This window comes from Strigops habroptila, chromosome 9 (genome assembly GCF_004027225.2).
Source record: "Strigops habroptila isolate Jane chromosome 9, bStrHab1.2.pri, whole genome shotgun sequence".
In the NCBI taxonomy this organism is placed as follows: domain Eukaryota; kingdom Metazoa; phylum Chordata; class Aves; order Psittaciformes; family Psittacidae; genus Strigops; species Strigops habroptila.
Window position 1 is genome coordinate 34,193,497 of NC_044285.2, and position 27,996 is coordinate 34,221,492.

Genomic DNA, 27,996 nt, shown 5'->3' on the forward strand with positions numbered 1-27,996 from the left:
ATAACGCCGTCTGGGATCGCCTCTCCCTCCCGATGCTGCTCTCAGTTCTGACTTGAAATAACAAGAGGAGGTTTAGTTAGGAAAACAAAAACCAGCTACGGTCCACCGGCCGAGGGAGCTTGTTTAAGGCGGTGAGACACAGGAGGACACCAAGGAACACACAGAGTTCTTCGTACTTTATTTCTTAGTTAAAATTAAATATTTCGTGGCTGCCAACAGAGCAAATCGTGCCGTGTTTAAACTTCTCTCGACTCTGAATGCACAGTTTCCAGAACCAATCGAACAACAGCATATTGAAAATATTCCTCAGGCTTCGCACCCCACGGAAGCCCGTGACATTTATATTATTAAAGACAGAATTAGAAAAAAAATATGCCCGTAACAATGTTTGAAAATGTATTCGCTACATTGTTAGTCCCAACATCCTGTTTCTGTTGCTCTTCAAAATCCCAAGTAAACAATCAGTTCCCCCGTACTACCCTGTCTTGTCACACAAATTACAAGACACTTCAATTTTAGGTATCATGCAAGTCAGTAAAAGAGCTTCTTTCCGAGACACTAACACTGAAGATTTGTTCCCCCCCTCCCCAGACATAAGACCCTTAATCTCTTCTAGAAGTGGCAGTCTTCTCCCTCAGACCCAGTGCAGCTGGCGAAAACAGATTAAAAAAAGCTACAGAGAGAGAAAAGGGGAAAAAAAGAGAAAAAAACAGAGGATTAGCAAAAAGAGAAAGGCATTCAAAAAGCAGGAGAGAGAGATGCAACACGGAAAAGCTGACAGAGGAGAGATGGCACCTCCCTGTGGTACCTCTGGGACTTCAAGGAAATCACACATTTAGAAACCTTTTTTCGTTAAAGTCTCTAAAAAGACTTTACAAAACTTTAAGTAACATTCTAATAACACAAATGGTCAGGAAGAACAGCCAGTGACCTGCAGGAAGGTTAAAAACCCCCCCATTCAATGGTTCTTTTAGCAGATAATCTAGAAATCATAGAATGGTTTGGGTTGGAGGGGACCTTAAAGATCACCCAGTTTCAACCCCCTGTCATGAGCAGGGACACTTTCCACCAGACCAGGTTGCTCAAATCACTGAGTGACTGGCACGGATTGGTTTGGGGAGCAGCCAACAGTCTACAGTACAGGAAGAAGTAAATATTCAAATTATTTCAACTTGCTTAGAAAAACAAAAAAACAAACCCAAAACCCAAAACAGTCAAAGACTTATGGGAAATAAAATTGTATTCATGGTGAAACAGAATACCTGAGAAAATACACTGCAATCAAGAGTTTTAACTGCCTTGACTGCTGGAGATGGAGGGCAGATGGTTGCTGGTTCTGGGTTGCGGCACAGGGTGTGCTGCTGCTGTGCACAGCCGCCGGACTCGTGTGCTGTGCACAGACACTGTTCATCTGCAGCCCCCACACCACCCTTCTAGTGAAATGCTCAGCACTAAACCCAGCGTTACCTATCCCACCTAGGTCCGAGGTGTGCTGATCGTCTAAAAACGCTGGGTTTTAAGGGGTTTTGTTGAAGCCATTTGGCAACATGCAGCCTGATCTTTCAGTGGGGTTGGGACATGTGGGTTTACCCATGTACAGAGAACTCAGCCTGCACACGGTGCACAACAAGCAAGTCTGAAGTGGAAATGAGGATTACGTGCTGGTCTTCAGGTAGCATGAATTAGCAAAACAAAAAATAAAAGCAAATTAAAAAAGATAGATGATGTCATGAAAATGACACCAAGTAGAAGGAGAAAAGAGTTGTTTATCTCTCAACTATGCGATAATTAAACTAAGGCAGTGTTATTTTAATGTCACCAATAAATAAATTTAATCTGTGTTGTTATTTTGCCAGCAAAAATAACTCACAGAACTTATTCTGACACTCCTTATTTATCTGGGTGGAGAGGGACCACTAGCAAGGGGAATCCTTTAATTGTAAGGAGAAAAAAAAAAATAGTAAGATTTAAAGCTGCAGCATCCAAAGCCTCTTTAGGACTAATTTTACATTGTTTAATAAAAGCAATAACAACCAGTACATAGCCAAGCCAGAATCACAATGAGGATATAGGAGAGAGCAAGGGTAACACCATAGAAAGGTCACAGCTGAAATGCTGTCACGTTTTATTAGACCCTCCGATTTAACAAGTAAATGAAGGTCCATTCCAGCCCATTGTATTCAGGGGTAATTACTCAGTACAGAGCCATGGGTTACTGTAAAAGAAGGGCAAAGAAAACAAAAAACAAAAGAAGTAAATGTTAACCAGAATTCACTGTCTGATGAAGTCTTTATTTAAAAACAAAACTCATCCAGAAATACAAAGTGAAGACACCTGCAGGCAAACCACAGTTGCACTTGGCCAGAGTGGACTCCTGGCCCCAGTGAGCAAAACACCCTCCTTTTTAGTGCAAATCTTGCAGTAAAACAAGGCTTTTGCTGAATAGAAAATACGAGAAGCAACCTGCCAGCACCTGTACACTTCTAAACAGATGCCAAATAAAAAAAAAGGTAGTAATTTTTGCATTAAAACCAGAAATGGTTGGAATCACTGAGAAGAAAGGCAAACGTCATCGTCTTTCTTCACCAACACTGGTATGTACAGCAAGGTGACCAGCTTTCCCTGAGATTGGATCCAGGATGTGCATCCAGGCCAGCACACTGAGAGGGAGACAAGGCAAGAGATCCTTCGTGACCCCTGCAGCATTCAGAGAACACTTAGTTGCAGACCGTGGATCCAAGTTTGAGAATCCCCCAAGGTTGGGGACTAGAGGTTTGGACTCAGGCCCATGCCTGTGAGGATGTCAAAAAGTCCTTAGAAACTGAGTCACACAAAGCACTGCAAGGGAGTAATGAGGCGTTAATGAGGCAAATTAATAAGGGGAGAGGGCAGCCAGTCTCTTGAGACAGCATGTCCCAGCCCATGGCAGCATCAGTCCCCCGAGGTGCTGAACGCTCAGCACCAAGCAGCCACACTCTGCTGCCATGCAGCCCTTGCACATGGAGGAGGAGAGGCAAAGAGCTGAGCAATGAAAAGAGGGGACACTAGCTCTGCGAGCCTGCTGCTGCCCAAAGGGAGGAGGTGTCAGCAATGAGCATCTCTTGCCAGTTCCACGTAGGCTGTTGCTGAGTTCTTCACAAGAACAACCATAACCCACAACAGCCAAAGGTGTGGACTCTTGCTTAAAACAAAATGGTGAGCGCAGGAAGGGAGCAATGAGCAAAGGTGAGCAAACAGGCACAATGGCATAGCTGCGTGTTAACCAAATGTGGGGGCATTCGCTTCTGGTGTGAAGGGAAAGGTTCTACAGGAAACCCGAACTGAAAATGAAAGAAAAAGGCAGATTAATGGTTTTATGGATTAATGACCAAAAAAAACCCAAAACCAAACAAAAACCACAAACAAAATAAGAATATAAATGTTTCCTAACACACACACAAAATGTTGCTAAGTGTTAGTAAGGTTTAATTTGATTACAAAACATGCTCTATGCAGACACACACATGCACACACGCACACACACTCAACAGTGGGATGAACCGAATTTATCTTCTGAAACAATCCTTTCACAGTTTTGCAAGCTCCAGGACTCATCAACTGTGCCTTGTTTGTATCCTTGCAAAACAGTGGAGCCCTGCCATACTTTATGGATCAATATGGAGAGTATTTTTCAGAATGCTGGAAAAGTACAATATATACATATTTAATTTAGCAATGACAAATGCCCATTGAAAAAGGCACTGTCTGCATTTGTACAGTAGGAACAAAGAACTTAATTTGATTCAAAGCCCAGCACACAATAGTGTACAGTTCTGAGGACTGCCAAAAGCAATCCAAAACCAACAAAAATCAGTAATGTTCACTCTAACTGCACTTTAGCTGTGCCTCCATACTCAGCACCAGAATGAACACTGTTATTCTTTGAGCTTATTTTTCCACATTCAGAGCCTGATAAACAGAGAATTGTTCTTTTCATTGTTTTACAGTCACCGTTGGCAGCAGAGACATTCATTCAACCAGACAGCTCAAGACAACTGTAAGCTCCAGTTTGAGCCTGTGCAAGACCCTTCTGAAGCTCTTCTGTTAAGTGGAACATCCCATTGAAATCAAATTCAAATGCCTCTCACTGACAGCGTGATGTTTACTTGCTTTTCCATTTCCCTTGGTAGGGCCAAGAGGGAAGGAATCCTGGAATCGGCTTTTCCCTGTTTAAGGGCAGACCATAAGTTAGTTTGGACCATGTCCTGGAGAGAATGTAAATCCTGGTTTTGTCTGCAGGGAAGGGTGGACTCGAGGCTGAGTTTTCAGGGTGTTTTATAGTTAAGTGCTGCTGTTGAACACGTTCCTTCTCTGAGAGACCTGTGCACCTCAGCCTGGGATGTTGTCACTCTTGCCTTGGTTAACAGAAGCAAGATATTCCTGTGGGAGCTTTCTTTTTCCTCTCACCAGAGAATCAACAGCAAATTAAAAAGGCTCAATTAAACACACCCAACCTAGTTGTAAGCAGACCACTGTCATTAGCAGTTGAACAAATAACCCTCATGAGGATGCTGTCCTCCTGCCAGGCAGGTGCACTTCTTACATGTCTTAGTTTAAATGAACCTTCATTCTACAATAGATGCTGGCACTTTGTACTGCAGACACTTGCTTATGGTCAGGCTTTTTAACCCTTTCAGGTGGCCTTATCTCCACAAGCCTCCTCACATACTGAATACAGCCCTCATCTACCACTAGCCTTACCCTAGCCACGGGCACACATGGCATGGATCCCAAGAGCATGGATCTGTATCTGTCTGATACAACTGAACATCCAGGCCATGGGTTACCAATTTGACTGTTAAAAATGTCATAAAGTCTCTCAGTTTATCTTCAGAGCTTTCATTATCTGCTTAAATGCACAGCCCATCACCTCTCATGGTTTTGAACAATCAACTATAACTGGTCAGCAAGTGAATATTGGTTTGGTTACTCAGCAGTGGCTTCTTTAATGGCCCTGCATACATATGTACACACACACACACACTCATACACACACACAATTTGGTGATTCTCTGGTGCTTTAGGTCAAAGGAATTCTCTAGGTTTGCCAGATTTTACCATTTGTTAGTCTGTGGAGGGGAGGACAGAAACTAGTCTTGCGCTGTAACCACAAGTTAACACTCTAACTTGGAGGGGTGGGAGGGAAGGAAGAGAAAGGGAAAAACATTTTCATGGCTAGCTGGGTTCTGTCATCAGCACCACATCTCCATAGCAATTGTTGCCATAGTATCAACATGGCCTACGTGATTAAAGAATATAATTTATTTGTAAGGGAGACGGAATATAGAAAACGGTGCCAACAAAGTGCTGGAAAGGTTTAAAAGGAAGAGGATCTAATCCTTATTTTTCTGTGTTTCATGCCCTAATACTGAGTCTCTCTGCATTTTACTTTGCAGAATCTTTAAAGACAAACTTCACTGCAACCTTTTTCCACAACTGCATATGTAGAGAGACTGATAGAGCATGTATAGTAAGGGTGAAAGCAGAGGAAGGCACAGATAATACTTATTATAGGCTTCTGGACTTGCACAGGGTCTGCTTTTTTAGGAACTGTAACTGATCCCATTGTGAGGTCTATATTAGTTAATGACGCTTACCAGGACAATGTGCCTCATGCACCATGCAGCCAAACAGCAGCTAACTGTAAAACAGCATATGTGTAAGAGCTAATCATGATGATAATGATGTAACAAACAAACAAACAAAAGAAATTAAGTCATGATTAGTGCAAATTATAGAGCTTGGGTGTAAAAGAGTCACCTGTGAAAGAAAAAGGCCAGTGCACTGCCAGCTACTAGTAAACAAGATACAATTAAGCTACAGCTTGTGAAATTTATGGATTATTAGAGATATTTATGATCTAAATACTGGAATGAATTATTAAGGACAATTGAAGAAGTTACAGAGTAAAGGGAGCAGCACTATTTCTAACAGTTATTTTCCTGAAGGAGAGAGAAGCCTCCTAATACCAAGCCTTACTCAAGCACTGACCTATCTCTTTCATGGAGTTTTCTGTGCTTTTCTGAGTCCTAAACTGACAAGGATGGTACCATGTGAATGTGCTTGGTGTCAAGGAGCTCTTCCAGAATCAGAACTGCTTCTGAGAACAAGAGTGTGACTTGGACACAGTGACTGATTGCTTATACTATAGGGCATGTCATCTCCCTTTTCTTCATTCCTTACCCTAACTGATTTCAGTTGTATATTCCTTACACATTCCAGGCTCCCAGTATGAAAAGATACTAAAATTCCCTGAAGGTAATTCAAAAGAGCAAATCAAAATCCACAGTGGAACAAGGAACAGATAAGCGAGAAAAGGCAGCATTAATCCTGCTTTAAAAAAAAAAAATCCTAAAAAATTAATTTTGCTCATCACAAAAGAATGTTGACATTGAAGCAGCTCCAGCTCAAAACTGGAAAGTCTAAACCAGGATCTCATTCTGGTTATTGGGTTTTTCCTCTCCTGTCTCATTTGATTCCAGGCTTAACAGTCAAGAGCTATTTTCCCTGACAAACTTTTTGGGCACATGCCATATTGTTCATACTAACAGCACTTCTCCATGTACTTAAGACCACGTAGTGCAGGCAAGATGTACTCTGGATTTGCCTCAGGGATGTGCGGAGAGGGGATTATGGCAGTGGTATAGAAACCAGACCCTTGTTTATCTGCGCACTGCTCTTTGCACACGTGCTAAGGTGGCACAGCACTGCGTTTTGGGAAACATACCACAGTGAGAAGAAAAGGAACTGCTCATTGTTGTGTGAACTGGGAGCACTGTTTCACCTGTACAGCTGGTTGCTCTCGAGCAGCTGAGGAGCATTAGGAGCCTGGCGTGGGCACTGCAGACAGCCCAGACCACAGGACCCTGACAAGGGGCTGGATACTGTCACACCAGTCCCTGGCATAAGGAACTCCTAAAGCCATGCAGTATCTCTCACTGTTTCTGAAGGGCAAAAAGCTGCTTTAAGGCTGGAGAAGAGTACTAGCACTAACGAGGAGCTATGACTTGTCCCCTCATTTTGCAGATTCCAGAATTCAAGACTATTAGTCATCCTCATAATTTCCACAGTATAACCTTTTTCCCATCCTAAAGAAATAAGACCCTGAGACAGGAAACACTCCTCTCTAAGGATAGTGGGAAATCCTTACTATCCACACCCTATCCTTGGCAGCCAATATTGTTCCACTTCATTACAAGCACCATCAGACCGAGGGAGGAGCAGGGAATCTTGGGGAGTAAGAACAAGTTCATCCTCTCCCATGCTGCCAGCAAGCAATGAGGGAGACCAGCACTGCTCCCTGCTCTTCATGATGACAGCTAAAGGTAAAATGCTTCCAGCTACTGCTCAGCCTCACTACGGACTAAATCTGCCTGCAACCCTTCCCTTGATAAGGTTAGGTTGGGAGACATAAACACCCAGAAAAATAGTAAAGGAGAACCATTCCCAAAAGCAAATACCACAGGTTACCAACTTACTTTTTTCTTTCCTTATCTCTTTTAAGAGTTTGCGATCCTCCAGCCTGCTGAGCCTGAGATTGGAGCAATTCAGCTGCTGTCTTCCTTTGTTTAAATGCATTTACTTCATCATCCAGAGACTTTTTCTTATCCTCTAGCTTCTTTTTTTCATCCTGATGTAACTTTTTCAGGCGATCAAACTTTTCGTGCAGCTGGAGGAAAAGGAGAGAGGTGAGCAGGTCCCAGCACTACCAGATATTCTCTTCACAGGGAAAGAGGAAGATGGGAGGATTCAATGAGACCTGAGCCTGCAAGGTTCCGTTGGTCTCTACATCATTTCTAGCCCCCTGAGCTGACACTGCTTAGAAAAAGGGCAAGGAAAAATCTCTTTTCACAACAGCTTACAAATCAGGCAGTGTTCTACTGATGCACCATTGCACAGACTAATAGAGGATTGAGAGAGTATAATGGTAAAAAAAATTTGATCCATTTCCAGGCGCCTTATTCCTCTTTAAAGGTCAGTAAATTAATGGATTTTTCACAATGCTCAGGAAGTTGCATTAGTGTATTTTTTCATATAAGAAGCTTGTATCAGGGGCTGTTTCTCTCCTTGAATTTTGCCACGCTGCCACTCTCCATCAGAATCAAGACTATGCACTTTCCTGGTGCAGTAAGTTGTACGCTACAAGCACTGTGATCTAGTCTTGTCCTACAGGATGAACACCTTAATGTCCCCATGACCCCAAGTTGAACTTCAGACTTCCTGGTAAAAAAGTCCTAAACCACACTCTGCAGAAAGTGCTTTGGCACCAGCTACCTACTTGGGAGTAGATCTATCACTCACAACCATGAAGAGACAAGTACTGCAGTCTTCACCTCCTTTTCAGCCTCCTTCAGCTCCGCTTCTTTTTCCTTGACCCTCTGGACAAACATTTGCCTCATTGCCTCTTCCTTTTTCTGCAGTTCTCCCAGAAACTCATTTCTTTTGGCTTCGTAAGTTTCTTGTAAGCTAAAAAGAAAGGGAAGTCCAGTGACATGACTTGGGACAAATACGGCTTCCCCTGAGCCTCCGAAATCAGGCCCTTACCATGAATACTGCTTGCCCACAGCACATTTGCTACTCGCCCACCCACGTGTGCCCAAGCCCACCTTTATCCAACCATTTCTGAGGTCTGTAAGCTACTGCACTTTTCTGTATGTTGAATGATGGGCAATTTAAAGAGACCAGCTGGCAACAAACACTAGTTCAGAGGGACACTGCTGTATCTCTGCAGCACAGACACTTCTACTCCCATACTTGCAGTTTCACAGTCAATCCTGAACACGGTCTCTGGGTTTTCACCTTATCTCACTCAGCCAGCACCTTTGCTGAAGTCTGGATTTATCTGACCTGGCAGGTTTTCTTGCTGCATTGGTTCTTTACATGCTCTCTCAAGGACACATACACACACATGCAGTGCATCCAACAATGCTTCTCTCGAGCTATCCTGTCTTCTCAAGGATCCCACCTGAAGGGTTTGCTGTCTGGATCGGTGTCCTTGAAACCCATCTCTTCCAGCTTACATCGTCGGTACAGCTCATAGTGGCGTGTGTGGGTCTGTTCACGAAGGTCTTCCATATTTACACGGATCAGCATTTCCCGCAGCTTCACAAAATCACAGTGAGCTTCATTCTCCACTGTAAGAAGACATAAGGATAAGATGGGGGCAGAAACAAAGGTCTTTTCCCACATTCCCCACCTGTCTACTGCTCTAATAGGCTAACAGCCCTTCTGAGCAGAGAAAACCATCACCATAGGCCTGACACAAGGATTTAACAAAGGATAATTCCCAGAGAGATATTAAAAATCCAGCAGATCCTTCCTCCTCTTATGAGAGCCCACTGCCTCCTGGCAGAAGTGTCACCATTCATGCCATGAAAATCCCAGAGCTCAACTCACCTTGCACAGTGCCCCAGGGGTACTGTCGAGCTTTCATCATCTTGTTTCCTATTTTCAGCTCCTCCGTGCTCCCAATCACTGCAAATGGCAAGTGGGCCTGCAACACATTTAGTGATACCCACGTCAGTCTCTCTCAACTCTGGCCGCCTTGCCAGCACACAGAGATTAGCACAGCCACTGAGCAACACAGTCATTATGCACACGCTAATCTCAGGGAGTCTAGTCACTGGCCACTAGCCCAAGACAAAGGGGAGAAGGGAGGGTCTTTTTGGAAACCTTGTTAGTGCTACCACTCTATATCCTCTACCTGGCTGATCCTCCCAGCCACGGGGTCCCAGGTGAGATGAGCCAGTGCAAGACTAGCATCAGAACGACAGCTCAAACAACATGCTGCGCGGCTCTGACTGCGGTGCTGTCCCAAGGGCTTGCCGTAGCTGAGGAGAACATCTGCACAAGCACAGAATCAATAAAAGAGGTCTTGGAGCCGCCTTGATTTTATCCCTTCACCACTCCCTCAGCTCACAGTGCAGCACAAGACATGTCGCTCTACTGGATCATGAGATGGAAGTCTGTCCTTCACCCCCAGAGTAACAGCTCTTCCCTCCCACTTGCTTCAGCTGTGGCAAGGAACGACTGAAACACATCCCTGCATGGGGCCAGCCTCCGCGTCCATGTATGCCCAGAGGTCTGCTGCAGGCTGAGCTGGGGAGGACTCCGCATTCCCTGGGGCTTTGCTGGGCCTGCCCTGTACTAACACTCCATAACCTCATGCTTCCTGCAGCTGTGATGGGGCTCACCCTTAGCATCCCCCATCCCCCTTCCCAAATCCCACAGCACTCAAAACTGGTTCTGAGAAACCCAAAGGAATGACAGTGGATTTACAAATCCTCCTGATGTTGATGCTACATGCAGCCACTGCTAGATGGTTGCATACCTAGAGGACAGAGGAGGCCAAATCCAGGGATCACATGCCTAAGACACTCACCCACTGCAACCTCAGCAGAGTCGGAACAGAACCACTCCCAACACCTCTCTAGGCTCAGAAGACCACACCTTACACTCCCCTCATGCCCCAATCTCAGGCTGCCAAGCAAACCCCCAGACACTGCCATCATACTTTGCTGCATTTATCTGTAGTGCAGTAACTGAGATCTCTCCCCACCTCCGCTTGCTCCTGGGAAGTATACTGCATTCTGCCAAGCTGCAAAGAAGTCAAGTGCAAGGCTTCAGCACTTAAAAATAAAGTTGCCAGCTCCCTGCACCCACCCCTTCTGCTGAGTTTTGTGCAGTGACATTTGTTAGCTAGATCTTTTAAAGCGAGCTGAGCTCTGGGCAATTAAAAGGGCCCCAGGATATGGATATCCCCAACCATATGGAAGATCAGTGACCCTGGACTGCTCTAAAGAGCAGGTAATGAAGTTTTAATTCCACAGGTTATCTGAAAACTTGGACAAGTTTATGACAGCTGGTACAAGCAAAAGACTTCAGAGATGATATTTTCTGCTTTTGGAGTGTGGCTCATACAGTCAAACTTTATATACTGCAAAACTGCCTGCAAGCACTCACAAAGATGGGCTCTTCAGCTTTCACTCCTCGGCCTCCCAGCTCTCGCATGGGACACGCAGAGTAAGTGGGGCTGGTGGTCATTCTGATGGGGCCATTCTGGGCCACGTAGAGGCTCTGTGCACTGCAGCCTTCTGGGTCACTTCCCTTGCTGAGCTACCTCTGCAATCAAGCTGACACACCAGCACCTGGAGGGACACAGGCCAGCACAGAGCTGAGCCTGCTTTGCAGGAGAGGGCAAGCAGCAGGGAAAGGAAAGCAGTTTTCCAGGTTGAAGGAAGCTGATTTTCAGCAGAAGGCTGTCTCCTTGCAAAGGGCAGGGGATACAAAACACTGGAGGGGAAGGAAACAAAGCTGTCTCAACTGAACAGCCTCCACACCACAACATGAGGGAAACTTCCCTAGCCAGCTCCGAAAGGAATAATTTGTCACCTTATTTCTACAGCTGTAGTTCCTCCTGCCTTCAAGACAGACCGCATGCTAGCAGCAGCACTGTCCACAAACACTTCTGCGCATGTGGTCAAGATGAATTATCAGTGGTTCCTGTGGCAAGGAACAGCCACAGGCAAGAGGAGACCCCCACGGAGGCACCGCTTTGCAGAAACATCAGCCCAGGAGAGCAAAGACTGTCCTTGCCCTGCACAGCCTCACCATCTGATTTCTTACATGTCCCTCAATAGATATACATTAGGACAAGGAAGGGGTTAGAAGACTGGGGGGGGGTGTGTGGGGGGGTGTGTTCTGACTAGAAAAGCCCACCAAAGAGGCAGTAGCCTACCAGTAGGCTCTGCTAGCCTAGGATGATGCTACAAGGATTGGATGCCTGTACAATCCTCTGGTTTTAAGACACAAAACAAGAGGGAACTTAAGAAGCATCCCAATATGGGCCACCAACCCCTAAGCAATAGTGCTGTTCTGGGAGAGGAGGAAGCACTAAGTCACTTACATTCATTGTCCCATTTATCTCCGCCACTGATTCATCATCTGTTGGGAACTGGTAGATCTGAACCCCGTTACTAACCAGTTCACTTGTGATTTTAATTTTAAATTTGGTCAGCTCACTCTTGGAAATGGCATCAGATTTGGCAATGATGGGAATGATGTTCACCTAGAAAAGAAGAGAGTGGTAAGAAGTCCTCAGCTTTGCTCCAGGTTGCTTTTCCAAGTCTGCAATACAACTTACAAAAACTTAAAAGTGCTCCATAAACATACAGGATTTATCTGCCAACCCAGTCATCTCCACTAGTGTAAGGGCTATTCGAGGAGGGGAGATGTGCTCTGGAAAAGCAGCACATGGTGAACCTGCCCAGTAAAAGTTAAGCGAGCCTACCTTGCTGTCAAGCTTCTTCATTGTTACCAAGTCCAGGGATTTCAGCGAGTGGCCTGTTGGAGCAATGAAGTACAAGCAAGCGTGTATCCGGGTGTCATGGTAGTTGTGCAAGACCCTTTTTATCTTCAGTTCTTCTTGCAAGTAGGCTTCAAACTGCGCATCGATGAATTCAACGATGGGCTTATAGCTTTGGTGAAAGGAAAAAAGACTTATACATCTCACAGTCGAAGAGGTAAAGAGACAGTACTCCACTGCTTGCTTTCAAGAAACAAGCTACTTGTAAGATTTCACTTTCCAAGACCAATTGTCTCAATCTCCCTTCCTCCTCACCAGTAAGGAATTTTAAAGTTGCACTGCTGACAAGGAGATGTGGTCCTACAGCAGATGCTAGCAGCCAGTTTGACAAAACACGGTACTGGAAATTCAGCAGAGGACAGGACACACACTGTGGACTCTCATGCTTTGAAATGTAAGGGTGCAAGGCCATCAGAAACACAGAGCCCATCAGACTCACAGTGTAAAAGACATCAGTGCATCTTAGAACTAAAGATAAAACGTAACACACCCACAACAAAGCAAATCCTGTCCGCAATGCCTCTGTGAAGATGCACCCTGAAGATGGTCTGGTGGACTCGCACACCCTTTAACCACCATGCTCTCGCCACGCTGGGTCATGAGCTGCCAAAGATACTTCCCCAAGGTATCTGAGTGCACATTTATCATGCTTCCTCTGGCAACATGGAAGAGCCCTGCCAGAAGTGGCTGTTAAGCCAAGTGGCAGCTTGTGGTCAGCATAGCACAACGAAACAAGTACAGATGCCCTGGAGCTCTCCACATTTCCCACTAGATGAATTTGGGCAGAAGGCTGTCAGCAGGGCAGATATTGATTTGACAGCATGAGAAAAGATGCTTTAATAGTTGGAGCACTGCTGACACACCACAGCCTCTGCCCTCTCTTCTACATGCCCCATCCCAAAGAGATGACAAGGACAAGCCATAAGAAGGAAGGAGGAAAACTTTACAGTGCAGTCTGACCCAACTAGGGCATGGGGAGAGACCCTGCATGAGAATATCACGTCATGATACAGCCTCTCTCCCCCTTCACTCACCTGTCCTCTTTGTTGATCTGATCACCAAAGCCCACTGTGCTCACAATAGTCAGTTTGAGGTTGACATTGCTCTCCTGCAGGTCGTAGGTACTGGACTTCAGCTGGACCCCAGGCTGTGAGTGAGATGCTGGGTCACCTTCAAACTTGGTGTTGAAAAGTGTGTCCATGAGGGTGGACTTACCAAGGCCAGTTTCCCCTATTTGAGAAAAAAAGTTGAAATGTTCTCTTGAATATTAACAGGGCCTGGCCTTTCAGCTTCCAAACATTAACAGGGGTAAAACTGTAGCAGCTGAAAGCAAATCTCATGCTCCAAAAGGATCGTCTGGCAAACAGAAAGCCGTGTACAATGAGAGGTCTGTATTCCAGGCAAATTACATTTCACAGTCTAATGGCCATAAATATCGTTAGAAAATAGAGATGAAAAGGAGAGGTGAAAAGGCAAAGGGGAAAACATCGTTCAGATCCTGCACAAACCCACAATCACACTACAGAAGATGCTGTTTTCATTAAAAAGTAGGGCTTATTGCCATTTCCAAATAAAGATGCTCCAGATCAATATGGCTCTAACAAGCAGCCACTGAAACAGCCTCCTTCTGTGCAGAAACAATGAGAACTGGTTCTAGTCCTCCAGCAAGTTGTGCAGTTGGTTTCTTGTACTCACAGCAGATTGAGAGGGGGATCAGCCTTCTAGACTGGGAGGGGACATTTTCTGTACTGTCTGGTTTCCATACCGTAGGAGCTAACACGCTATACAACACTCCAAAATCTGCTTCCAAAAGCTCTGCAGCTCTGAACTGTTATTTGGATTCCATCTATCAACAGGGAACTATTTCCTTGTCTGTAAGGAAGAGACAAATCCCAGTCTTAAATTTGTTTTAGATACGTCCTGGGAAGAACAAAACACAACCCTCCGTGCACTCATTCCACAGGGCAGCCTCCCTCTGACATTGGAGCCAGCTTTCTGAGCTCCAAGGATCTGACTGTGTGAGCAGCCTGGCTTGCTGCCCTGGGAGGGGTGCTGTGTTTGGGGGAAACAGGGATTTCTGAGCAGCCCAGCTGGCTTTTGCTGGAACTTCAGGATAAGCGAGTGCAGGCTGCTGCTCCAGCCCACTGCAGGACCACAGGGAGCCTGTGTCTGGCTGAAGCAGCCTTCCCCTCCCTCCCCAGATCCTCAGCTCCCAACAAAGACAACTTCACCATTTTCCTACTTTGCTCAGAAGAAAAGAGCTGCTTATTTTTGTAGGTTTAGAGCTCTGCAACAGATCCAAACTTCCATGAAATGCCCAATTCAACAAGGGGAAACTCCTCCCCATCCTCCCCCGTCCAAGTCTCAAAGCCTCACCCCTGTAAGCAGGCAAATTCCTCTCTCTTGGCCCCAGAAGAGACTTTTCTCACTCAAGGCTGAAGTACATGACAGGCAAGACAGGGAAAATATCCACTGCTCTGGGAACTGAGCAGTCTCTGATTGCCATGATCACATATCAAGTATCTTTCTAGAGGCAGCAAGATTCATTAACATTTGAAAGTCAATGTACACCTTGAGTTATGCTCCACCACCAAATGATGCCAGTTAAGGCCAGAACAGCCACAATTTGCACCAATTGCTCTTTGCACCAATCTTTATTGCAGACTGACGGGAAGAAGAGGGAGTCAGCACCAGGAGCTGACTGCAGCTGGAATTGCTGCAATCCCTTATGCTATGTCAATGCACCAGCCATTTTTACATCACCACCAACAGAGAGCACCAGCACAAGGGACCCAACAAAGCACAAGGTTATCTCTGTCACTGGAAGAATGAGCTGGACCACTCAGAAGACTCGTGGCTGATCACAGCAGGCCCTTCATTGACTTGGAATCTCCTGCTCTGGGCTTTTGAGATACCATGTGCCCCAAATGGGGAGCAGGTCACAAAGTGCAGCTGACCAAAGCACTGCCCTGGTTTGAACTGAGATTGTGAGGGTTAAGAGCAGGCAGCCTGCATGACCCGCCAGGCCCTTCTCAGGGATTCCAGGAAAAAGCAGTGTTAAAAAAAAAGGCCAAAAATCTAAACAGGGCGAGAAGGCTGCAGCATTTCCAGAGCCCCTGCCAAGGGATGGGTGGGACAGAGCAGGGAGCTGGCTGCTTGCCTGGGAATGCCAGGAACCCTGATGGGGCGTCTCAGGACAGGGGAGCTTCAGCCCTGAGGTGCAGGAGCTTCGCCCTCCCCCCAGCCTGCAAAACCTCCTCTTGTGCTGCTGCCCCACGTTCTCCACCCTGGTGTGCCCCATAGCAGGATCAGATCCAGCAGCCTGTGGCCCAGAGCTGCAGGACAGGGGAGCAGCGCTGGTGATCAGGGCAGGGAGCTGCTCTCTGCAGAGGATACACACAGTTGTGTGTAAGTCACACCGGCTGCCGGGCAGACAAAACACCCTGTAAAACAATAAAACACCTCTTGTTTCTGCCTCCCTCCTTCTGGGTAAAAGGGGTTCACATGAGGCCGAGACTATTGTTTAAATGCATCCTGATCACAGGCTAATCACTGCCTACATTAAAATCAACCTAATGAGTTGTTTCCAGCATGAGTGACTTTAACTGTCAGAGGGACCAGGAGAAGGGCATAAGAGAGGCAGGCAAATTTTTAAGACAGAACACGCTTTTAGACTCCATCTCATGCCAGCTACACAGGGCCAGCAAGTGCAACTTGGAATTCACACACTTGTGGTTTTCCTTGTGGAAGGGGAAGGTATTTTTCCATAGGGGGGAGTTGCCCATGCAAACCCCTACAACTTCATGGTTAAAACACAAAACACAGACCCACTAACATGGCATCTCAAAAGTGAAGTATGCACACCAGAAATGACATTGAGCCAGCAGATACACCCGTCCCCACGCTGTGTGACCCCACTGACACAGCATGGGATTAAAGCCTGCCAGGGAAGAGGAAGACTGGAGAAGAGAGGAGTAACTGTCTCAGCTAAAAGACAGATGATGTTAACACTGACAGAGCAACATGAGATGGTAAAAGATTGAAGATGTCAATAAAGTGCTTCACTGGGTTAAGTATGACCAGAGCTAGGGAGCGGTGCTATCTGAAGGGCAGAACAACAGAAGGGAGGGTTTCTGAATGTCCTGGGAGTTTCTGCCTCACACTGAGGCAACTTTCTGCTGGCTGGAAGATGTAAATGGTGCCAACCGCTTCTTGCATGGACCGAAGTCCAGATGGAACAGATGGTCTGATGAAAAGGACAAGTAGTCTGTGCTTGTTCCAGCTGACAGTGCCGGAATCTTCTCCAAAAAGCAAAAATGATGAATGGGGATTAAGGGAGGCAGAATCACCATGGAAAAGGCAGTGGTGTGTGCAAACCAAGTGAGAGGCATCCCTGGCAGGGAGATTATTTCCTGGTGTCAGGCTTATAGGCACACATGTGATTAGATCTCCAAAACTGTACTTAGGGATTATGCAACTCAGCAGTGGTCTGCTCTCCTGCAGCAGGGCTGACAAAACGCTGTGGGGAGGACAGGGCAGGGAGAGGGACCTTTAGTTAGAGTTCTGCACCAGGATGCTCTGACAGCTACTGAAAAGCTGCCGGAGCCTTTCACGGGATGGATTTTTGCTGTTAAGGCTGATGATTTTCAGAGACATGATAAAAAAAGTGGCAACAGACACCACACCAGTGAGGCTCTGGACACACATCAACCCCACACCAGTGCCCGGGAGGCACCATCCACTCTTAACACCCAAGTGCCTGCCAGGCTAGAGACACTCTGCTGGGCTCCCCACACCTCCTCTCTGTCTCCTGAGACACGCTCCCTGCTCCAATGCACATGCACACGGTCTCTTCAGTGCTCTACAGAAACGGTTCATCAAATCCCTCACTGACTGAGCAGTGGCACCACTTGCAAAAACACAGCTGGGACAAGGACCACTCTTCTCTCCTCAGCTACTGAAGGTGAGGTGCTACCGTACCTGTCCCTGACACTGGCCAGCAGCTAAGGTGGAAGAACAGAAGAAGCTGTGCCCACAGCAAATGCTCCTTCCTTTGGGAAGCTCCCAGCTTCCCAAACCAAAACAGCTACCTTTGAGGCTGAATGCACTTTCACGGCTTCTTGCTTCCACAGAAATTTTGGCACGCTAAGCACCCCGCAGCAGTAAGCTGAATTATACACCACAAAAGCTGTGCTGCTTTTTTTGTGCCTGGTGATTTAATTTGCTTTCCCCTAGGACATGTTAAGTGAAAAAACAAACAACTGCTTGCTGTCCCCCTACTCTACATCACTCAGGATTTAAGAGGCCCCAGTCATATCATCCTCAGTCAATTCCGTATGAGGACAGAGGAGTCCTTGGAGTACTTCCCTGGTCAAAAGCATGGAGCAGCTTTCACAAGAGTGCCCTTTCACATGAGAGCAACTCCCGTCCTCCACGAGATTAACAACTGTAGCTCCAGATATCAAATAATTCAGTCTTAAAGGAAATGTATACGCATGCACAGCCCTTTCATGTGAAGAAATGGGAGCTAATCCAATGTAGCAGGTTTATTGAGACAAACCCTGAGGCAGCTCAGCCTGATAAGGCCATCCCTCACTGAGAGGAAAAAAATGATCCTTTGAACCTGACAGGCGTGCAGAGACACTGCATCAGAAGGCAAAGGCTGTGCTGCAGAGGCAAGAGAAGCAACACGGGCTCACGAAAGATGCTGAAGTGCCTCAGAGGACTACCTGGCTCCCAGACACCACTGCCCACCCCAGGGGACCAGCAGCGAGGGATAAGGAGACCGATGGCTTTTTGGGTGGAAGAAACCCTGTTCTCTCCTCAGCTGGTTGCACCAGTGACCACAGCACCAATCACTGGGCAACTTCCAGGCTGTACAGCTCACCACCCCACAGAAAGCTGCCTGCTGAAGGGCAGATGGCAGCTCTGCATGGGGAAACCTGTGCACATCCCTCCCCTCCCCAGCCAGTGAGAGCTCTCACACACCAAGGGCAGAAGGCTCACTCATTTGGAGTGAGGGATCTCAAGCAGTTGTGGTACGGCTCGTGGGAGAAGAAATATCTGCCTCAAAATAGCCATTTCTCGTTGCACTGAACAGGCTGGTTAGAAATCCCCCTGCAAATGCCCCGAGAGAGGAAGGGAGAAACTCCTGCTTATAATGGTATTACCAGTATAGTGCAACTACAATCTACCCTGGCCAAAACTGAAAGAGCTTACATTAAAAAAAAAGTCAACCTTTTCTTCCTCTTTCTTTCCCCCATCTCACTGAGAAGTACAGTCAGCACAGAAGATCTCAGCCATTAAATACTTCTCCAGCCTTTGCACTGAACTGAGAGGCAACTAACATTTTATCATGGAAGCTTTAGGAAGAAAATGGTTGCACTAAGGAATAAAATATCAAAGAAAACATCCATAACCCCTCACTTCTTATGAGAGGTTTGCTCATTTATTCTATCTTTGGCTCTAGTCTCAAAGGGGAAACAGCCTGTAGCATGAGAAGAGCTAAAAATTGCTCCCCTCTGGACGCGCTGCTAGGAGTCATTTCTGAAGCTTTCTTTGGCTTTTCCACCAGGAGCTGGAGGAATCAGTGGCTCAGATCCAGTGCAGAACTGTCACTGTGTTTTCCCCCAACAGATGTCACACACGGTTGAAAAACACGGGGCAATGAAGTGCCTTTCTATTACGCTTAGCGGCCTTATTATAGGATCAGTTCATCTACTTGTTGTTCTGTAGGCTCCAATCCTCATTTGCTCCCCCTTCTTTCCATTTTTCACCCCAAATTCCTGCTGTACAAGTGAGACCCAACAGAATAAATGATAGATGGATTCTGGGAGTTTTTGTTTTTCGTGGTTTAAGCCCAGGCTGAACCCAGGATATTGTTTTATTTCTTCAGGTTGTTTAGGAGTTTAACTTTGTTACCACAAGTTAACAGAGGCACCAGACAACTCTTAAAAGACATTTTAAAGCCTGACCTCTTCAAATCAAGATTTGTGTATCTTTTTCCAATGAATCTTATTAAATTTTTCTATAAAGTTTCTTTATTTCAAGGTTGACCATGTCTGTGTTATTACTACTCATAAAAGACTGACATTAATAACTGATGTGCATTGATCTTGGTGAGTCCTTGTTATTCACATCAACAAGCAATCAATGCATTCCATTTCCATCCTGCAAAGAGGAAAGCAGAGGCATTCAACTCCTCTCCACACATCGAAGTGAATATATATCACAGGAGGCATCCACTGCTACACCTATAACTTGTAGAAAAAAAACCCCAACACAACAGCTCAGTAAGTGCAAAAGGAAATACTTCAAGACTTCAGGTTTTAGGATGAGAGTTTCCCTAGGTCATATCACATTCATGTACTGTGGAAACCACTCAGCAACTCAGCCTGACAGTGACCTCCACTTGTCAGCAAAGTTTATCATCTCACAGGAATGCCATTGTCAGGGAAAGTTTTCTTCTCAGCTCTGTCTCACAAGGCTCAGCTCCCCCCTTCTCATTCTACTCCTCTTGTCTCAGACGTAACCCCCTCCTGGGCAAACACCAGGTCCATACCATGAGCTGGATCTGTCCCGGGAGGGTACAGACCACCTTTGTGTGGGTGCAGAGCTGACCACCAGCTGAGCCCCCAGGAGGTGTCCACAGCTGCAGCTCTTGCCTCTGTCATGCCAGGCACTGCTGGGAGCATCTGCAGACAGGGCTTACTCTGAGCAGCCACAGCCACACAATATCCTCCTGCACCCAGATGCAAGGCACCATCATCAGTAAACCAAACTAATTGTCCTATCACATAATTAATTCCCTATTATTAATTTTCTTATCTACCCAACCAAACTGCTGAATCAAAGCCACACAAGATTTTACTTCTGTTGCCTAGCAGTGCCTCTGAGGAGGGACCATTTGGGAACCTAACCCTGGGGAAGACCTGCGAGACAGGCAGACACTGCAGGGACAGATACCAAATCCTACTACAGTGCCAGGCCCCAGCTGAGACCCAGACCACACGGCAGCTTGGATAACCATCTGACCAGCTAAGGCTTGGCCAGACACTATTTTAACTCAAGTATGCATGGAAGGAGGAGGGAAAAAAAAAAAAAATAGCTTTTAGTGATTTAAGAGGAGCATGACTGGTATTTTGTTAAAATAATTACAATAATAACTCAATACCTAACCAAACAAGACCTCTGAACAAAGGTCTCTGGCATGAGTACCTATTTTCTTTTAAAAACACGAAATTCAAATATGCTAGGAAAATAAAGATCATAATCAAAGCCTGGGATTTCAGGTATTTTATTTCTATGGTTCACCGCTTGGTAGAAAGCCATACTGCATAACCCCAGCAGGGATTTCCCAGGGCACCAGTAAATCTCGTTACTGAAAACAGTACAGTTGGGGACATTTAAATCCAAACTACCTTGTTAACAGTCACCTACAAGCTACGTCCAAGCAGAGCAGCCCTTTTCAGCAAGAGAACTTCCCAAAATGGAAATACTCACCCACACACAGGATGTTGAAACAAAACCCATGATTAACTGACTTATTAACCAGCTGGTCAGGCAAACTGTCAAATCCTACGTGTCCGGAAAGCGGGACAGTACGACAGCCTTCACCCTGAAACACAATGAAACAGTTGTGTCATTTTCAAGCAAAATACACTTATCTGTATAAACCCTTAGGACCTCCCAAGTAGAATGAACTGCACAGTCCAAGCAGAGATTTGCACGTACACTGTAAATCGTGTCACTGTGCTTCCCTCTTCTCCAAAACAAATCCAGGCAGCACAAATAGCACGTTTCATTTGGGGCACATTAGAAGATAGCCCTGTCAGAAAAACATTAAACTGTGCAAAACACACACCCAAACACAGCTGCTGAAATAGGGGCAGCCAAACATTTGTTTCTTGAGAAATTACGTAGACACTCAAGTCTCACACTGAAAACAAAAAGAATCCCCTGTGCAAAGGAATGTATTAATGACACCTCCTCCTATAAACATAGTGCAATTCACTTAATGTGAATTGTAACTCACATGTAATTCACATTCACAGCTGCAATTATAGAATCTAGCTAGAAACAGTTAGGAAAACTGTACTTACATTTAGGAACTGAACAACCCAAACACTCTGTCTCTGCAAAGCTCAAGAGCTGTAGCACCGGAACAGCAGAGAATACAGTCTTCAAACTATCAAATGCAGTGATATCTCCTATGTTGTTGTAAAGATTAAAATCTCAGACTACAAACAGGAGTCTGTCCAAATTTATAAAACGGCCATTAGCACCAGAAAATCAGGGATTGCTGAGGGAAGCTGCATGGGCAGGAGGCCAGGCCATGCGAAGCAGCTCTGAGTGCTGCTATCCAAGTTTCAGAGCGTATCTTTCAAAGTGAGGAACCAAACAGGAAAAACACATGCAGCCCCATCAGAAGGGAGCCTGAATGGGAGTTTGGGAACAGCCGTACCCAAACTGCCTGCTTGGGGGCACGGGCTGCTCCTGCACAGCCACCCAAAGGACTTCATGAGAAGCTGCTCCCACACCCTGCTCCTTCCTGTGCCCAACACCACTAACCCCGTCCCCCAGCCAGGCGTCCCCTTTCTGCCCTGCGGAGCAGAAGAGCTGAGCTCCAGCTCCAGCACAGATGTTTGCTTCTGGAGGGGCAGGCAGAAACTTTCACCTGGCCACTGCACAAAGTCCTATGCATGCCAAGGCACTGTGTTCCAAACATGCACAGCAGATAGTAATAAACTATACGCAGAGGCTCAATCTCAGAAATGACATCATGTAACACGGAGAGTCGGTGCTAGCCCAGCATATTTGTGTGTACTGGGAAGTTCCCCTCCTGCAACTCCCCAGAACCATATTTTATTCTCTGGAGCAAATGTATTTTAGTGTCAAACACAGAAAAAAATCCCCACTGGCCTTTCAGGAACATCACTGGTTTTCAAGAAATCCTACAGCCAAAAGGCAATAGTTTATAAGGTGTAATTTAAACTTATTCTTTCAGAATCATGTTTTCACATATCTTGAAAGCCTGTTTATGGGGACAGGCATACTGGTTTTCCCTCTTCTGCTAAAGGCACTGGTATTTTAGGTCAGGAAAACATCCCCAAGGACTGCATTTCCTACAGTAGCCTGCCAGAGTATGATTACTTGCCTCATTACTGCTTTCCTGATGAGGTTTTTTTCCTCCAAAGATGAGGCTCCAAATACACTCCAATCATTAACCATATTTACCACCCTGTGATGTGTAAATATGTTTCCCCTTAGCCATATTTTGTGTATCAGTCTGACTCTTCCTGCCAAGATGTTCACCAAATATGGTGCTTTGTTAATTCCTGAGCACCTTGCCTCCAAACGACATGTTCATCAGGAAGGTGCTCGAGCTCCCCGGCAAGTTCTGTTTCTGCCTTCTGAGGATGCAGCTCCAAGGCCCAACAATTCACAAATAAACAGCTAAAGCAGAAGAAAGGGAGACTGTCAGGCATGCAGATCTTGTGATGATACAACCTCTCCCAAACTGCTTTCATCAAAACAAAAACCCAGTGCTGGAGTATCTCATGTGTTTGATCTGCAGTAACAGCACCATGGCCCAGGTGAAGAACAGATGGGTGGGCAGAGTCCACAAAGGCATAAGACAGAACCACAGGCAGAATGGGAAGGAGAAATATCAAGTGTATTTTTAATACTCAGCCTTAAAACTGCACCATTGGAAGACTGAACACTACTCTCCCCAGGAAGTGTGGGCAGGAGTGTAGGCTCTCATTAAGAACAAATCTTTTCCTCATCCCTAAATATAAGTGTGATCCAGATGGAACAAAATAAATGGTAGAAGTTAAGCCATTCTCACATGAGAGGAGACATTTACCATTGCACAGAATTCAGCCTGCAAGTAATTTCCTGTAGCCTCTTTTTCTAGTCACCTGTGGTTTTATAATGCAGTTAAACCACAGTTCACATCTGCTACAGGCCAGGAAACAAGTACTGCAAAATCTGATTTCCAGCCACAGCAGCTGAGCCTCCATGTTAAGTACGCAGCCAGGAGGTAATATTCTGCTCCTCTGGCTAAAAACCCAAAGCTGCTTGGCCAAGGCATCAAGAGATCAGATGCAGTGTAAAAAAAATAAGAAATAATGTTTTAAAATCAGACTAGTTTTGACACACATCAGAAAGTTGACAGCAATTACCAAACCTGCAGAGAGAAAAGAAACATTTTCTATCTGATCCACCAAGAAACAGTGCAAGTCACCAGTTGTCATGCACCAAGTGGTGTCAGTATCCAGAACACTGCTATATATAAACAGCACCACCATAAACAACATATGAACCCAGCAATTAGTCATCCTGCCTGTACATTAAATGCAGATTTGGATCACCTTGTTCAAAACCGAAGGAGAATATGTAAAGTTTATAAGCATTTTGCTGAGAAAGTGCTCAAGAGCGATCTTCATTATTAATCTTCAACAACAATATTTCAGGTCAAACATAAAACATGTAAAGAGGTACCAACAAGGTGAGCAAGGCTGAACTATTGTATGAGTGAAAGCTTTTCCCAGGAGCATCAGTGAGCACTGGATGGCTGAGAGTCCTTCCAAACTCTTTATTTTAAAAGCATCTCCTTGGAACTAAGACAAAGATGGGATCTCTGGGAAGCCAGTGTGAACACTGGCACCACACCAAGACACCAGATGCCTTTTTATTTCCCCATATACGCAGAGTGACCCCCCCCAGGATAGAATGGGCTGTTGTTGCTGGGGAGGAAGCAAAGTGTGTTTACCACAAACAAGATTAGAAGAACAAAAAGAGCAGCATGCTCTCTTGCTGCACTACCAGGCGGGGCTTTTGCCGAGTGAAAGTAAGGAGCAGCCTCTTGAAGAGGTTACTTTATTTTTAACCTGTCTTTGGAGGATTTACACACCTTTTGTTAGGGCTTCTCCGTGCCACAGAAACCACTGCTGCCACTCTAATTCTTACAAAGAACTAATCAGAAATATATGGAAAATACAAAGATGTTATAATAAATTACTCCAAGCCTGAAAGCACTACACATTAAACACTAGTTTACATAAAACGGGCCAGATTTAGACTCCAGGAGTTTGGATCACTGCAGGGTCCTTGGGATGAAAAAAAATAAATGATTAGAGGAAAATCTTGCTGAATGTGTGTCTCTGCCTTGATCTGCTTTACACAAGCAGGTACAGTGCTGTCACCTCCTTACGTCCTCAGAGCACAGAGAGGCCGTTACCACAGAGCTTTCTTCCCAAGATATGCAATGGTGCTGCTCACTGCAAATCTCAACGCTCCATATTCAGAACAGTTTCTGGTGGTCTGGACTAAGGGAACAATGAGAAAGGACACCATGGCAAAGGAAAAGCCTCCACTTGGTGATATTCAGGCAGAGCACAGCAAATAAAGAATGCTACAGCTCTGAACCAAAGGGACCCAGTGTCCAAATGAGTCCTCACAACAAGAAAACGCTCCCAAAGACTGCAGTACAATACTTCTGCATATAACTGGAAAGAGTGTTTCTGTTTAGGAGACTGACAGCTGACATTTAGTACTTCTGACACAACTTCCCACCTCTACCCAGATGAGAATCACTAGAAACGCTGAGGCCTTAGAGACTCCCTGCGGAGGATTTCCAAACGGCTGCAACAAACACAACAGCACCATCCCGCAATGAAAACAAATGAAGCAACGCTCATGGAGCTCCATCACCACTGCCCATGCTCCCAGCTGCCACTCCCTCCCCTCTGCCACCCTAAAAGCTGAGACACAGAGGGTTAACCCCTATGCCTGAGACAACTCTTGCACAAGAAATTAAATGTCAAATCCCAAAGCAAGGCAGAACCTGAATTCAGGTTTCCACACCACAGTTTTTCACATTGTCTTAAGCCAGAGCAACACCAGATCCCTTCTCACAATCTCACTGTTATGGCATCCACTTCCCCAGACTGCATTTGGCCCTGATTAAACAGCAAATTAGAGCAACACTTGTACCAATTACTTCTCACTTGTACAAGTGTGTAATTCTCTTACGCAATGACAGAATTATCCAGCAGACAGTATAAACATCCTCTATGAGATCAATGCAAAGAAGGATTGTAAAGTGTAGAGAAAGACTTTGTATTTGTTTTCCTTGCTTGGCTGATAACAAATCGTCAGGGTGCATATAAAAGAACAGAAAAGTGGGAAAGAACTATTTCTGCATCAGCCACCACAGAAAGCAAGAAGCACCTCACCAAAGCTCCTGACATTGACCACCCTCTTCAGGCACATTGCATCATTCAGCCACTCAACATTCACAAATGGTCAAGTGCTTCCAAAATCTCAAATTCTGACAGCTCTTAAGATTACATTTCTTTATGCCCCTGCCAAAGGGCTGCAGGAACACCACACTATCTGCATGCGCTCCCAGGAGAAGTCTCCTCCAGCAATGAAAAAATCAGCTTTTTCTGACCTGTACTACAGAGAGCCAGAGTTAGACAGTGGCCAGCGAGCCACTGTCTCTCGCACCCATGGGGAGTGCTTGAATCCTGCACCCTCCGTGCCGGGACAGAGGACAGGAGAGGGGCCTCAGCCTGGTGGTGACAGGGCCACCTCAGGGGGGGGTTTCACCGACCTGACCTGCGGGTTTAGATCAGGGGTTTTCCAGGACAGGGGCAGGGTGGTGACCCCAACATCCCCTTGTACCCGGCCCCAGCTCTCACACATGTTTAACTGCATTGACAACTTCTAGAGCCGCTCTGTGCTCCATGAACCACGGCCACAACTGGATGCCCAAGACCTGGGCTGACAGGCTGTCTGTCTGGACAAAGACATTTTCAATTTACAGCACACTAATTTCACATCCAGCTCATAGCTAGCTTTCTCGTTTGCCTCTGAAGAGGCTGTGCTGTATCATAATTCATTCCGGGCCATGAGGAGACATCTGAAACTCCTGTACATTATCTTAGGAAAGCCTAATGCTCAATTTCTTTAAAAGACAGGGGAGCAAATGAGTCACTTTACATACCTTGGCAGTCACATACAAGGCAATGGGTATGGCCAGGAGGAAATAACATCACAAACTGGCAAGGAATGGCTACATCTACCCGTTCAACAAGACTGGGTCCATGCTAAAACCTACTGCTTTGAAGACGGAACAGCAAGCATTCATTTCAAGCATTATTTGTGTACTAACACATGGACACCAGAGTTGGAAGCCCATCAAAACACGACAAAACGCTTCCAAATGCAAACCCGATACAGATTCCTCCTTAGCATTACTTTAACAAATGCAGAGGTGGCTCAACTCCCTCTGCTCCTCTTCTGGATAATTCTCTGCAGCACATAGCAAACGTTGTGCCACGCTGGAAAGCCAGTGAGCAACAGCAGTGGCAGGAGTGGCTGTGGGCAGCACGGATGACACCGCAGGGGGACCCCTGGGGACACGGCGCAGCAGGGATGTGGTGCCAATGCACAGTGAGAGATCCAACAGCTCCTCCACAGCGCACAGTGCTGGATGGATGGAGGGATGGATGACCTTCCCTGCACTGCGCACTAACAGGCACAGCTGACAGCTTCTTTGGGAGGAGCTCAGCATCCCTGGAGAACAGGGATGCCAATGGGCGCAGTGCCCACTACCACACTCTGGCCTGGCAAGCAGCCTCCAGCCCTGGGTAACGGGTGCAGGGTGAGGCCTCCCCGGCACGGCACTCCGGCCCGCCCCGGCATGCGGGTCCCGCAGTGGCCGCGGCGGGGCCCAGGGACCGGCAGGGCAGGACCCCCGGGCCCACCCTGGTGCAGGCAGCCCAAAAGGTCGCGGGGCCGGGCTGCTGCCCCACAGCCAGCGGTGGGGACCCCATGCCTCTCCCCCAGGTAACCACGGCTCCCCCCAGCGCGGCCCCCAAGCCACGACCCTCCCGGGAGGCCGCCGCCGCCCGCGCCGAGCCCCGGACTCGCGGGAGGCGCCGGGCCGGTGTCCCCGCAGCCCGCGCCCCGGCCGGTGCCCCCCGACCCGCCCCAGCCCGGCCCGGCCCGACCCGCCCCGGCCACGCCAGGCGCTCCCGCCCGCCGGCCCGTCCGCACCAGGCCCGCTCGAGGCCGGCGGCAGCGGCACCCACGGCCCGCGCTCACCTGCCGCGCCACCTCGGCCGCCGCCATCGCTGCGAACCCGCCACAGGGACCGCCCCGGCCGGGCGGGCAGCTCCGGGCGCGCCCACCGCGGTGCCGCGCAGGGGAAGGTGGGGGGACACACGCCGATCCGGCCCCGCCCAACCGTGCGCCCCTCGCCCGTCGCGCCCCCGGCACCTCGCCCCGCCCCGCCGGCACCCCGCCCCGCTCGGCCCCGCCGCCGCCGCCCCGCTCCGGGGGGTGCGGGGCTGCCGGATCCCCCCGCGACCGCCCGCGATGGTGCAGCCCGGGCTGCGGGCGGGGCCGCGGCCACCGTGTGGCGGGGAGCGGCGGGCTGAGGGGCTCGGGGTGGGTGTGTGAGCTGTCGGCCGGGGGCTCCGCGGCCACAGAGCCCCTGCCAGGCCCGCGGGGACTCTGCCTGCAGCCCGCGCCCTGCCCGCTCCCAGCGTGGCGGTGCTTCCCCCGCGCTGGCTCCTCAG

The 27,996-nt window shown here is 47.2% G+C and overlaps 1 protein-coding gene across 5 annotated transcripts; it reads right to left on the bottom strand.

Annotated features, from left to right (window-relative positions):
* Positions 1-154: 154 nt before the first annotated feature.
* SEPTIN6 (septin 6) lies at positions 155-27,839 on the bottom strand. Of its 5 annotated transcripts, none has more exons than XM_030498513.2 (11): positions 27,521-27,829; positions 20,906-21,020; positions 13,438-13,633; positions 12,329-12,515; positions 11,945-12,106; positions 9,436-9,532; positions 9,005-9,173; positions 8,373-8,505; positions 7,518-7,708; positions 5,637-5,680; positions 2,096-2,215 (listed from the first exon to the last, which is right to left on the bottom strand). In XM_030498513.2, exons 1-10 carry the CDS (start codon positions 27,545-27,547, stop codon positions 5,677-5,679), a joined length of 1,281 nt encoding a protein of 426 aa, XP_030354373.1. In that variant the 5' UTR covers positions 27,548-27,829; the 3' UTR covers positions 2,096-2,215; positions 5,637-5,676. The 5 variants fall into 5 exon arrangements, with proteins under 5 accessions (XP_030354371.1, XP_030354369.1, XP_030354373.1 ...); XM_030498512.1 differs by having other exon boundaries at positions 2,096-3,320; XM_030498511.1 differs by lacking the exons at positions 2,096-2,215; positions 5,637-5,680 and adding an exon at positions 155-673 and having other exon boundaries at positions 27,521-27,839.
* Between the last annotated feature and the right edge of the window lie 157 nt (positions 27,840-27,996).

Excerpts from the sequence above, each read along its gene's own strand:
- SEPTIN6 (XM_030498509.1), bottom strand. The coding sequence starts at position 27,547 with ATGGCGGCGGCCGAGGTGGCGCGGCAG. Across the intron at positions 12,516-13,437 it reads CAGATCAACAAAGAGGACAG|CTATAAGCCCATCGTTGAAT; the intron begins GTGAGTGAAGGG and ends CTTTCACCAAAG. Across the intron at positions 8,506-9,004 it reads CCAGACAGCAAACCCTTCAG|CTTACAAGAAACTTACGAAG; the intron begins GTGGGATCCTTG and ends CTTTCTTTTTAG.